The 14,161-nt window shown below is 32.8% G+C and overlaps 1 protein-coding gene across 1 annotated transcript; it reads left to right on the top strand.

Moving 5' to 3' along the window:
* Positions 1–942: 942 nt before the first annotated feature.
* LOC110114007 (glycerol-3-phosphate acyltransferase 1) lies at positions 943–4,709 on the top strand. The gene is made up of 2 exons (XM_020846756.2): positions 943–1,724; positions 3,558–4,709. The coding sequence occupies exons 1-2, from the start codon at positions 981–983 to the stop codon at positions 4,494–4,496; spliced, it is 1,683 nt and encodes a 560-aa protein (XP_020702415.1). The 5' UTR covers positions 943–980; the 3' UTR covers positions 4,497–4,709.
* Positions 4,710–14,161: the final 9,452 nt, after the last annotated feature.

The following is a 14,161-nucleotide window of genomic DNA, read 5'->3' as shown; positions in this document are numbered from 1 at the left end:
AACTCCCCGTCCAATCTCTCCCAGACTCCCTCTGCTGGGGCTTCTACGAATTAGCCCTTAACAGTCTGGTCTTCTACATAAATTATTTTGAGTGTGAACATTGATGTGTATGTACAAACAACCTCACCAACTCAACCACCTTCTTAAATGTTCAGAACATGGATATTGTCATGAAATAATATTTTACTCCCAAAGCTGCTCAATAAATGGCCTTTTATATTCAGTATTTACATCTATGCACTAAATTTTATATCTTAATTAAATATTTTTTAATTTAGTATTTACATAATACATTTTATATGTAGAAGGAATAGATTAATAAGACTCTTTGCGCATTTTCTTATACACAATTCTGGTATTTTTACATATCCAATATTTAAATTTTATTATTTAATATTTTAATATCTCAATTACTTGAAAAATATATGCACGAAAAATATATTTTAATTTGTTAAAATTAAATTAGGAGTATTTTTAATATTATTTAAAGAGCATTCGATAGATAAATATAAAAAAATTATATGATATACAAGATAGATGCTATTTCTGTAGTATAAAAAATTATGAGTTACATTTTTTTATTATTTTATTTAAAATTATGATAAATGGTATTTAAAAGTTCAAATCATATATGTTTGATTAATTCTTTTTTCGTTTGATTTAAATTTTAATCAAAATGTTAAAAGTTATTATTTTTTAATAATTAAATATTAAATTTTGAAGATATTTGAATTTAAATTTAAAGATATTAGAGCTCTAATTTTTACGTAAAATATTAAATGTAAAATTTAATATAATCACAATAATTTTATCTTTGACGTAATTAACTATTATTCCTTTTTACACAGCATTCATTAGTGATATTAAATGCTTAACTGTTGGTCTAATTACAGAGTCCAAGATTACTCGTTATGTATTCCTATATATAGATCTGATTTGAACTCCTATCATCTTCACATCAAAACAAGATCCAAAAATTTATGAAAGTCAGGAGGGAGCAGAGCATGGCTGTCCCCATGTCTATCCTCAAGACAGCTTCTCAGTTGCTCTTTTCTTTTTACAGAGCAGCAAGAAAGATAAGGAACTTCTTCTTTCACCATAGAAATCCATCAAGATTGAACCAGCATCAACTCCCCTCAATCTCTTCATGTCGGCTCGAAGGAAGAAAAAACTTTTCCTTGCTTTTCAACTTCCATAACTCTTTACTTAGGACAAAGTCCCTCTTCTCCTTCTTCATGTTGGTAGCCTTTGAAGGTGGTGGGCTGTTCAAAGCCATTCTTCTTCTGCTCGCTTACCCTATTATTCTCCTTCTTGGACCGAACAGCGAGTCTGCTTTAAGGGTTATGGTCTTCGTCACCTTTTGTGGGTTGAAGTGCAGTGATATGAATATTGTGGCGAGGGCAGTGTTACCGAAGATTTATACGGAGGAGATAGATCGCCGGACTTATGAAGTGGCGGTGGCTGCGGGGAAGAGGGGCGTTCTTACTAGTTTGCCCAAGGTGATGGTGGAGAGGTTTGTCGAGGAGTGCTTTGGTGAGACTCAGGTTTTTGGTCCTGAGCTTGAAGTCGTGGGAGGGAAGTACTTCACCGGAAGGTTCGCCGCCGGCGGTACGGTGGCTGAGAGGATGTGGGCGGTCAAGGATCGGTTTGGAGAAGAGAAGGCTGATGTGGGGCTCTTGAGACTCTCCGATCTTAATGATCAGTTGCTAATCCCTTGCTCTAAGGTTTGCTTTGCACAGTATTTGCTTTCTTATGAAAAGTTGGTTTCTATTCGTTATTGAATAGTAAGATTCATAAAAAGAAATATTTTTCTTACAAATATATTTTTTAGAATTTTTCATACAAATATGTTTATATTATTAGTTAGATATAAGAGGAGCTTCATATATGAAAAAAACATACTTACAGGATTAGTTTAAAAATATTTTTCCTTGTAGGTTATATAACCCTCATCTTAAATATTGAAAATATAATTGAATATGATATTTGATTTTTATATTTAACTTCAAAAAAGTTATCGCTAAATATATATGTAAAAAATATAGATAATGTCAAATCATAATTAGGATTTTAATTAGATGACGTAAAATAAATTACTTCAAATTATTGGCTAAATTTTCTATAATATTTATGATTATAATGGAATTTAAAAGTTATAATTTTATACTATAAATAATTTTATATATTTTTCTCAAATTTTGAGAGCCACCTCAATCTTTTCGTATTTATGATGATTACAAAATAATTATTTAATTTAAGCCTTATAATATAATGGGGAATTCAAGGCCGAAAATAAATGTAAGAAGAAAAAAAAAAGAAGATAATTTTAAAAAAAAAATGCACTCATCTCAAGTAGATCCAATGATTTTTATTATGATATTTTAACAAATTTTCTGTCACATTAAAGTATAATTTAAATATTTTTTCTATAATATTTATGGACAAAAATTTTATCAAGAATTAATATTATGATAAAATTCTTAGTTGGTTTTAGAGTTATTGGATATGCTTTAAGATTTATATAATTTAGAGATAATTAATATTACACTTATCTTAAATTAATTTTTTTGATTTTAAAATTTATAATAATTATTGTTTAGTTGGAAAATTTTTATACAAAAAATTTTATATCAATAATATTAATGACAATATAAATGGAGAATTGCTATAATAAGAAATTTGTTTTAAGTTATTTATCTCATATTTTTATATAGTGAATTTATATTTGCTTTTTTTAAAATTTTCATATGAGGTATTATCCCATAGTTGCTTGATTTTCTTCTTTAAAGTATTTAGATTATGTTGTTTTTAGATGAATTTAGCTGAACATACAACTAAATTATCCGTGAATTGTTAGGAAAAAGAAACAAATATATTTAATTTTTATAAGGAAACAAATCAAAATTAATTAAATTAAGTACTTATACTAGACAAAATAAAGTAATTATTATCTTTTTATAATTAACCTGCCTACTAATTATCAGTTATAAATTTGGTTTAGAGTTTTTAATCAAATATTATCTTTTAGCTCTTTTTAATTTTAAAACCTAATTTAATAACTATTATTTTTTTGCTATTAAATGTTGAAAAAATTTAAGCCAGATATTCCTACTAAACTTTGATCATAATAAATCTCGAAAATATTAAAGATTTATATATATGGAGAAGAAATATTCAATTAAAATCTAAATTATAATTATTTAAAAAAATTAACTAAAGAAATTTTCAAAATTTAGACCAAATTTTCACTATAACTCTTATAAATAACAGTTGTTGTTTATTCATTTAATCAAAACCGCTATCGCTTTTGTTGTGTTTTCTCCATTAATTTTCTTTTAATTGATTTTATGTAATTATTATTTTTTTGTCATTAATTTTCTTTTGGTAATAATATATAATAAGGTTAGAAATAATGGCAAGGAATTTTATTAAAATTTTCTAAAAATAAATTCAAAGATGTTTAAAATTATTCTTTTTATTAAGTAAACGCCTTTAAAAATTAATACCTTTTAATAAATAAAAAAACGTCTTAATTTATCCATTTTCTCCACTTGCAGGAAGTATACGTGGTAACAAAAGAAGAGCCCAACTCAATCAACTCAACCAGGACCTCCGCCACCGCTGCCGCCGCCACCGCCGACCCTTCGATCACCAATCTTCCTAGAGAAAAATACCCAAAATTCCCAATCTTCCACGACGGACGGCTCGCCTTTCTCCCCACCCCCTCCACTTCCCTCTGCCTCGTCCTCTACCTCCCGTTCGCCTTTCTCCTCTCCCTCCTCCGAATCCTCACCGGCCTCCTCCTCCCTTACTCCCTCAGCCCCCTTCTCGGCGCAGCCCTCGGAGTCCATTTCCGCATGATCCAACACCGCCCCCTTTCCTCCTCCTCCCCCTCTCCCTCCGGCGTCCTCTACGTCTGCACCCATCGCACTCTCCTCGACCCCATCTTCCTATCCCACGCGCTCTTCCGCCCCATTCCCGTCGTCACCTACAGCCTCAGCCGCTTCTCCGAATCCATCTCTCCCATCCCCACCGTCAGACTTACCCGTAACCGCCTCCGCGACTCCCACACCATGCGCCGCCTCCTAGCCGCCGGCGACCTCGCCGTCTGCCCCGAAGGCACCACCTGCCGCGAACCCTACCTCCTCCGCTTCAGTCCTCTGTTCGCTGAGCTGGCCGATGACATCGAACCAGTCGCCATCGAAGCCGGCTGTTCCATGTTTTACGGAACCACCGCTACTGGCATGAAGTCACTGGATCCGATATTTTTCTTTCTGAATCCGAGGCCAAGTTATCGAATCAGTTTTCTCGGTCGTGTTCCGAAGGAGATGACGCTCGCCGGAGGGTGGTCGGCGGCGGATGTTGCGAATCGCATTCAGAGGGAGCTCGCGGAGGAGTTGGGGTTTCAGTGCACGGCTTTGACTAGGAGAGATAAGTACTTGTTGCTCGCCGGAAGCGACGGAGCGGTGCCGGATTCGTCGCCGGAGAAAAGCTAGCTGTTTGTAAACATGATTAAGCAGTGTGTTAAGCGGAGTGCTGCAGTGGATTATTAAAATGCTGACTTAATAATTAGTGACTATTTATGTCAAGTGACTCAAGTTGTTCTTAATAGGTGTAAAAGTCCAGTTGCGTTGACTGTTATTTGTAAAATTATTATCAGAAAGAAGAGTTTTTTTGGGTAATATATTTTTTTCCCAAAAATTAAGCAATAAATTCTTACAAATGTTATATTTTAACATATTTAATTATTAAAAAAATTTTATTGTGATAATATTTATTGAAATATAACAAAATATAGGACAGAAATAAAACTATAAAAACTGTGGAAAAAGAAATGTTTTAAATGCACCGTTAATTTACACTTATTCAAAATATTTTCAAAAGTTTTTTAATTTAATGAATTTTTACATATTTAGAAATGTGTACTGTTCAATAATTTTGTTGGATTATTTTGTATCAATTTTGTTGTTTCGAAAAGAACCATCAAATCAAGAGGTGGTCATATTTGTGGAGTGTCAAGTTGGTGTGGTACTAAGAAGAAAATTTTGACAGGAAAGAAAAATGTATGAAGTTAACTAAGATTATTTAATATTTCTCATTAACTCCTAGACTCTAAACATTATTCAAAAAAAAAAAAAAAAAATTGTTAAGGAGATGCATGCAACACATAGAAAACATAGATTGCTTACTATGCTATCCTGCTGATGGAGAAGGAAAAGTTTTGACTTACAATACCCTAATTTTGCAGATGATCTAATGTGTGCCTTGTTTTATCCACGGATGGCTTTAATTCATTTCAAGATTATGAGTAGTATAATGACTTTGTGCTAGATGGAAAAATCATTCTTTCCATCATTTTTCATGATTATGGTTCATCTACTTATACACTCAGCAAGATAAGTCAAATTAGGTGGACCTTTTCAATATCGATGGACCTATACATTCAAAGATAATTTTCTATAATATTAGTTTAATGTACATGAAAATAAGCTTATTTGTCGCCTCGGGCGTTTTTAGGGTTCCCTCTCTTCCCCCTCTTTCTTGCTCAATCCTCCATTTTTCCACTTTTCTGCTCGTGCTTTTGGTGACTTCGTGTGTTGGGTGCCTTCTCTGCTCTGGTGCCCTGTTAGGGCCGTTTTAATGGTGGGTGTTCCGTCCTTCAATCCGTGGGGAAAGGCGTCTAGCCCAATTCATGGCAATAACAAAGGGTTTTTTAGCCTGGAGGGTGACGAGCCTTATAAATCTCATTCTAGATTGTTCAAAGATGTTCTCTCTGGTAATCCGTTGGCAGGTGATACTATTCCTAACTTAACTCAATCGGTTTTTAACGGTGTGCTTCTTTCTGATGAGGATGTTCTCAAACTTGGTTCTCCTTTTCAATTCACTTTAGTTGGTAAATTTTGCTTGCGTAGATCGAACCTGGACACGATCCGACATTTTTTCGGCAACCTTAAATTGTTTGGTTTTTACTATGTTAGTTTGTTGGATGCACGACATGTTGCGATTCAAATTTCGATTGATTTAGATTACAGTAGGGTGTTTGTGAGAATAGCTTATTTTATCAACAATTGTCAAATGCGGGTTTTGAAATGAACTCCTTTTTTTGATGTTAGAGAGGAATCACCTATAGTTCTGATCTGGATCTATTTTCCTAATTTGCGTTTACATTTTTTTAATCCGAAAGTTCTACACGCTCTTGGTTCCATTTTTGGTTGTCCCCTGCAAACCGACTAGGTGACGGCTACTTGAACTCGACCTTCTGTGGCTAGGGTTATAGTTGAAGTCAATATTTCTAAAAAACATGCAAATGAGATTTGGGTGGGATCCAAAGCTTTTGGTTATTTACAAAAAAGGAATTTGAAAAAGTTTCAGATTTTTGCTCTCATTGTAAGATTTATGGTCATGCCCTATCAGAATGCTTTAAATTACACCTGGAATGTAAGAAATCTTCAAACACATCTATGGAAAAGGTTGATGTGCCCAAAAATAATCTAATTATTTTGGATAATGAAATGCCTGCTTCTCACAATGATAATATTGGGAATGCTGTTAATCTCAATCTGGTTATTCCGGAAAACAAAGAAAAATTATTAACTGAGAAGGTTGCTTCTAGTGCATATTTTGATAATGAGGGTGATAAAGTGCCTAATATTTATGTTTCTATTGATTTTATGCTTCATAATACTAGTGATCCTCAATTACCTATTACTCACCCGACCCCTATTCCTATTAGAAAACTGGAATCTATTGAAAATGAGGGTTGTGAAAAAGGGGAATTTATTCCCAAATCGGGAACGAACACTTTCAAGGAGGATCAGTTAGAAAGTGTTGAAAAAGAAGACTTTATATCTTCCAATCTTGTGGGTACTACCTCTAAAAATAATGACGAGGATGGTTTTATGAAGGTGGATAGAAAGAAAGGGAAAAATGTGAAAATTTCATTACCTACTATGCCTCATTCTACTAGAGCTCAAACTACTTCCAAAGGTTGTAATGGTTAAGGCTCTTATATGGAATGTGAGGTGTATTAGGGGGAATGATTCGAGAATTAGAGTTAGAAATCATTGTAGAATTTATAACATTTAGTTGCTGGTTTTTATTGAGCCTTTTATTTCTTCGAATAAGCTTGACTTTACTGCTTCTCGTCTGGGTTTTTCTATGAAGTTTGCTAACTGTTCTAATAAAATTTGGATTATGTGGAATAGTGCACTTAGTGTGAATATTATTGATGATTTCCATCAAGTTATTAATGTTCAAATATCCTTTTTCAACTTTAAATGTAATGCTTCTTTTTTTTATGCCTCTTGCTTAAGATTGGGCCGGCTTGCCCTTTGGGATCATTTAAATACTTTTGCTCTTAATTCTAACGGTCCATGGTGTGTTGGTGGAGACTTTAATATTTTTTTCAATGCTAATGAGAGATTAGGGGGAAATTCTCCTAACATTAATTCCATGGAGGATTTCAACTTTATGATTAGTGATTGCAATTTACATGATATTGACTTTTTTGGGGGTGATTTTACATAGAGTAGAGGTAACTTATGGCAAAGACTTGATATGATTTTATTTAATAATGATCGGATTGCTGATTTCCATATGACTCATGTGGAACACTTGAGTGGAACTACTTCTGGTCATGTTCCTTTACTTTTGTCTATTAATGCTAATAGGATTCTTGCTCCTGCTTTAAATTTCAAAATATGTGGTTATCTCATCATGATTTTATTAATGTGATTCATAATAATTGAATTGCCCCTATTTTCCTGAATAATGATATTTATGGTGTGGCTAAATTATGGGCCAAGCTGAGTAGGTTGAAACATGTTTTAAGATGGTGGAATAAAAATATTTTTAAAAATATTTTGCTAATATCAAGGAGGCTGAAAATGAGGTGATTGAGTTAAATAAGTTGTATGTGGATAATCCATATATTAACAATATGTCTGCTCTTAATAATGCTAAAATTAGATTTTTTTTAATTTCAAGATCAGGAGGAAATCTACTAGAGGCAGAAAGCTACCTCTAAAATCATTTTGGAAGGGGATACAAAATACTAAGTACTTACATGCTATGGCTAATAAGAAAAATATTATAAATCATATTTTCAAAATTATTAGCAATGATGGGGGGTTTTGGTAAGAATTCTTTTTTCAATTCTGGAGTGGATCATTTAAAAACAACTTTAATAATAATGTCAATATTATTCCTATTACTTTTTTTTTGTTAAAACCCATAATGGGGCCTACGTGTTAATTTCAAAAAACCAGTTACAGAGTCCTTAGAAGGAAGCTCCAGCTCCCTAATGCTCGAAAGAGCTACACGCAAAAAAGAAAAAGAAAAAACCTATGAGCCAGTGGTTCCTTTTCCTAAGATTACAAGAAATACAGAAAAAAGTGATCGGGCTGTGAGCAGACATCACCCAAAAAAGGAAGAGCTTAAAGTCCTCGTTCAGCATCCTCTTCCTGCAAAATTGAGAAATAAAAAATAACAAGAAATAACAGCAACCAACCAGAATTACCTTGCACTCATATAAGCACCTATAGAATAATCTGTTCCTGCAAGAAATTCTCCAAAAAACAAAATCATTATCATAACATTTCAAACTAAAACAAAACTTGGAATTAACACCACTCTTGTAGGAATAAAAACACAACATGTCCAGGTTCCTCCAGAAAAAATAAACCACGATCTGCTGATGATTAACCTTTCTCAAATCCACCAAGTTATACCAATTGATATTGAAAACAATGTTAAAATCACTATACCATCTCCAGCTATCCCGAAAGCTCCAACAACTCCTATTCAGCCAATATAAAACAGCAACCCTACTCCACCACCCAATTAATAAGAACAACCAAACCTGTAAATATCCAGAGATGGTACACCAGACGTGGAACAACCAATCCAAAATCCAGATCCCAAAAGCCTTAAAGATAAAGACGAAGACAAACATCCACACGATGCAGGAATAAGAAGTTAATAACATAGTAGTAAAATTCATTTCCCTATAGAAAATCAAAAGCTTCCAGATCCCAGCCAAGACCGAACCCGAGACAAGAGACCCAAAAAAACCGCTATCAGGAAAAGTAGGACAAAAATAACAAAAGAAAAAGGCTCCAGAAAGCAGCAGACCAAGCAACACGAAACCAAGGGAAAGGAACCCAAACACCAAAGAATATAGACACATAACTTCAGTTCGATCTAACATAAGGAAAACCAATTTTATCCAGAGTCACCAAACATTTTAAATTATGGGGCAAAGTATTCACATCAAATTCTATATCCAATCTGCTCCCAAATTTTGCCAAAAAATTAGCACAAGCATTACCTTCTCTAAACAAATGCTTAATCGTATAATTCATAGTAGAGAGGGCCAAACGAATTTTCCTGAGAATGTAAAATAACTGAGGATGAAACACATCAACATTATTAATAATTTGAATAACACTTAAAACATCCACCTCAATTTCAATATTAAAAAAACCTCTATTGCTACAAATAAGAAAACCTTTGAATAAGCCCATAAGCTCAGCAAAAATGATCATACACGGAGATAAAGGGCCCGCATACGCCACAATTACTTTGCCAGAAAAATCCCGAATAATACCCCAAAACCAGCCCAATTAAGATCAACAGAACCATCAGAATTGAGCTTCAGGGAGGGAGATAACGGTTTTAACCATCTCTCAACTCTACCACTACTAATAAAATCCTCAGTACTAATAGGGATACCCAGCTTATCACACAAACAAAAACAATTGCCTAAATTTTTTCTCGATATAAGCTTACCAGCAAATAATTGAAGCAACTTATGATTAATATTGGAGATAATCACCTTAGCCTCCATCTTAATCCCATTATTCTTAGCTTCATTACGGGCTTTCCACAGGAACCACAGAATAAGAATAGACAATAAGTTAAGCATATGACCCTTAATAAAGGAAATCCAATCAGCTAAAAAAAACTGAACCAAAGAGATAGAAGTAGAATTATAAACAAGAAAAAGTTTGTTAACAATCATAGCATAATGCCTCCACACTTTTTGAGCAATATCACCATAAAGAAAGACATGGTCAATACTTTCAATCGCAGAACAACAATGGCATTTAGAAGGCAAATAAAAACCTTTGTTCCAAAGCCTAACATCAACAGGAAAGAAACCTTTGATACACCTCCAAGCCAAAATAGAATAAGCTAGTGGAATATTATTGTGCCAAATATTACCATATATGATAGAAGCCTCAATTCTTAATTCTAAACACATCCCAAACCTTTTTTATTTTGAAATGACCATCGGTAGAACAATTAAAAAAAATACGATCATCATCACAGATATTCAAAGGGATGTTTGATCAAGATCTGATTTAAAATGACATCAGGTAACATATAAGAAAGCTTATTAATATTCCAATTACCATTGTCAATAAAATAACTAACTTTAGTAGAAAGGAGCGTATGAGAAGAAAACAAGCTGTCAATCGAACCAGTACCTAACCAATTATCTAGCCAAAAGAAAATCTCCCCTTTATTCAAACCCCATTGGATAAACGGCTCCGCAACCCAGCTAATGTTACATAAACACTTCCAAACAGAGGAATCAGACTTCTTAACCATACATCCAATACAATGCTTCTCTTTTCAATACTTGGCATGCATATAGTTAGCCCATAAACTACTATTAGATCTAAAGGAAAACCATAGTTTATAAGAAAAAGCCGTAATCATGTTCAATATACTCTTACACCCAAGACCGCCTTCATTAAAAGGGCCACAAATTTTAACCCAAGAAGCCCACAAAATACAAGACCTACTATCCTTAGCTCCCAAAAAAAACTTATTTATGAGTCATTCTAATATAAGGCAAATAGAAGGAGAAGGGTTAAGCGTATGCAAAATATAGATAGGGATCGAATTTAACACATGTTTAATAAGAAGCAGTATACCACCAAACAAGAGAAAATTCGTGGACCAATTGGTAATTTTGTTTTGAAACACATTAACCATCTCCTCAAAAAGCAAACTTTTCTTTATACCTTTAAAAATAGGAATACCAAAGTATTTAATAGGCAAAGAAGATAAATTAAAACCACAAATCTTTTTAATGTCGTTAATTTTACTAGGACTAGCAGACTTAGAGACAATAAACGTACTTTTATTCTTATTAATCGAAAGACCACTCATGTTCTGAAAATCATTTAAATGCTTGATAAGACATTTAATATTAGTCAAAGAACTATTTGAAAAAATGATAAAGTCATCACCAAAACTCAAATGAGTAATTGGGATACCACCCATCGTACGAAAAAGCAAATTAGGATGTCTTCTATAAAGAAACTCCAATCCCCTGGATAAATAATCAACCGTAATAATAAATAAAGCAGGGGAAGGAGGGTCTCCTTGGCGTAGACCTTGAGTAGATTTAAAAAAACCATTACTCTTGCCATTAATGATAACAGAGAAATAGCAATGCTCGATACTGTTTTTAATCAAGGAAATAAAACTATGACTAAAACCAAATAAAGAAAGAACTTTGTAAAGGTAATCCCAACACAAGTTATCATAAGCCTTAGTAATATCCAATTTGAAAATAATGTTACCACATTTAATTTTAGCATTGATATCATGCGTCACTTCCTGAGCTAGCAAAATATTATCAAAAATGCTCCTACCTTTGACAAAACCCGTTTGATTCTGAGAAATAATTCTAAGAAGTATATTAATAAGTCTAGAAGCAATGATCTTAGAATTGAGCTTGTTAAAAAAAGAGCAAAGACTTATCGGTCTAAAATCATTCCAGTTGTTAGTAGCCTCCTTCTTAGGAATTAAAACAATATTGGTAGAGGAGAAAAATTTAATGTAGGGCTTACCTGAGAAAAAATCAGAAACCGCATCCAAAATATCACCTTTAATAATATTCCAGGTATGAATAAAGAACTTAGTAGTGAAACCATCCGTTCCAGCCACTGAATCCACGTTCATATCCTGCATAACTTTCCAAACTTCTTCCTCAGATGGGGCAAGAGTGAGATTAAAATTATCAGTATCCAGAATACAACAAGGAACAATATAAAGATTCACAATAGGAGAAGGCAAGAAACCACTATTAAAAATATTGCTAAAGTGATCCACCCCAGAATTTAAAATAGCATTCTCCCTCCAAGACCCTTCCATCATCACTAGTAATTTTAAAATGTGATTCCTAATCCTTTTCTTGTTTGCTAAAGCATAAAAAAACTTGGTGTTTCTATCACCCTCAACAATAAATTTAGTAGTAGCCTTTTGATGCCAATTGGTCTATATTATTCCTATTACTAATCCTTATGTTATTCATCATTGTATTACTGATTGTGACAACCAAAAGCTCGTTCATCCTCCATCTGAGCAGGAAGTTTGGAATGTTATTAAGGATATGAACATCAATTCTGTTGCGGGACCTCATGATTTCATCACTAAATTCATTGTGAAAACTTGGAATATTATCAAGATGGATGTGTTGGAAGTTGTCAATGATGTTTTTTTTCTAGTAGCCCTTATCCTAAATTTTTTTCTTCTACTAATATTGTTTTAATTCCTAAAAAGGTGTTACTAACAATTGGAATGATTTTAGATCGATTAGCCTGTGTTCTTTCTTTAAAAAGCTTATTTCTAAAATTATTTCTACTATGTTGGTTAATATTTTGCATAGAATTATTTCTTTCAATCAAACTAGCTTTGTGAAAGGTAGGAGCATTTTTTATAATATTCTCCTTGCTCAAGAGATCACTCATGATATCAATTCTAAGGTGAAAGGTGGCAATATCATTTTTAAACTTGATAATACTAAAGCTTATGATAACTTGAATTGGAATTTCTTATACAATATTTTATCTTTATTTGGTTTTAGTCAATCTTTTATTCAACTTATTAAAAATAGTATTGAGAACTGTTTCTTTTTAGTTATCATTAATGGGAGAAAACATAGTTTCTTTAAATCCTCTTAAGGTTTAAGGCAAGGTGATCATCCTTTATCTCCTTCTCTTTTTATTATTGTTGTGGATTGTCTTTCCAGGGGCTTGGAGGAATTATATAAAAGGCACCCAAACATTCTCTATCGGACTATGGGTGGTATTCCTATTACTCACCTTAGTTTTGCTGATGATTTTATTATATTTTTCAATGACTCGACTAATAACATTAAAGTTTTAGTTAACTTCTTAATTGTTTTCTAAAATTTGAGTGGTTTGACTATTAACAATGAAAAAGCAGTTTTATCATTTAAAAGTCTGTTAATTAGGGTATAATTAATTTTATTAAGCGGATTTATGGTTTTAATTGCATTTCCTTGCCTATCAAGTATTTGGGCACTCCTATTTTTAAAGGCAGAAAAAGACATCAAATTTTTGAAGAGATTTTTACTGTTTTTCAAAGGAAAATAGCAAACTGGACTTCTAATTTACTTTCTTTTGTAGGTAGACTCGTGCTTATTAAAAGTGTTTTAAATTTGATTCATATCTTTATTTTTTATACTTTACAACCCTCTTCTTCTATTTGCCTTAGATTAGAGAGAATAATTAATAAGTTTTTTTGGGGCTCAATGAAAAATAGCTCTTGTATCTATTGGGCTTCTTGGAATAAGGTTTGTGGTGTCCTTAATAAAGGGGGTTTAGGTTACAAAATTCTTATGAATACTGTTACGACCTTCTCTCACAAATTATGGTTTTTTTTAGATCTAAAATTAGTTTGTGGGCTCAATTTATAAATGTTAAATATTGCAAAGAGTTTCATCCTATTTCTTGTAGTTATAAAAGGCCTGATTCATTTGTTTGGAAAAGGTTGTGCAACATTAAATGAGAGGATGAACAATTTATTCAATGGGGTTTGGGCAAAGGCGATATTTTCTTTTGGCAAGATAATTGGTTAGAGAATGATTCGATTGATAGCCATCTGAATACTCATACTCTGCATAATATTAAGGTTCATAATTTCATTGACAATGGAGATTGGAATGTTAATAAACTTAGGGAGGCTATCCCTTTTGATTTAATTAGTATTATCCTGAACATTCCTTTACAATTACACTGCAGTGATCGTATTAATATACCTCCGTATGGTAATTTCAAGCTTAAAAATGTTTGGGATAATTTTAGAATGAAGCATGAAAAACCTCTTATTTACGCTACTA

This window comes from Dendrobium catenatum, unplaced genomic scaffold, assembly GCF_001605985.2.
Source record: "Dendrobium catenatum unplaced genomic scaffold, ASM160598v2 fragScaff_scaffold_621, whole genome shotgun sequence".
Classification (NCBI taxonomy): Eukaryota; Viridiplantae; Streptophyta; class Magnoliopsida; order Asparagales; family Orchidaceae; genus Dendrobium; species Dendrobium catenatum.
This window is presented reverse-complemented; position numbering and strand designations above follow the sequence as displayed.

Excerpts from the sequence above, each read along its gene's own strand:
- LOC110114007 (XM_020846756.2), top strand. The coding sequence starts at position 981 with ATGAAAGTCAGGAGGGAGCAGAGCATGGCTGTCCCCATGTCTATCCTC. Across the intron at positions 1,725-3,557 it reads TGCTAATCCCTTGCTCTAAG|GAAGTATACGTGGTAACAAA; the intron begins GTTTGCTTTGCA and ends CTCCACTTGCAG.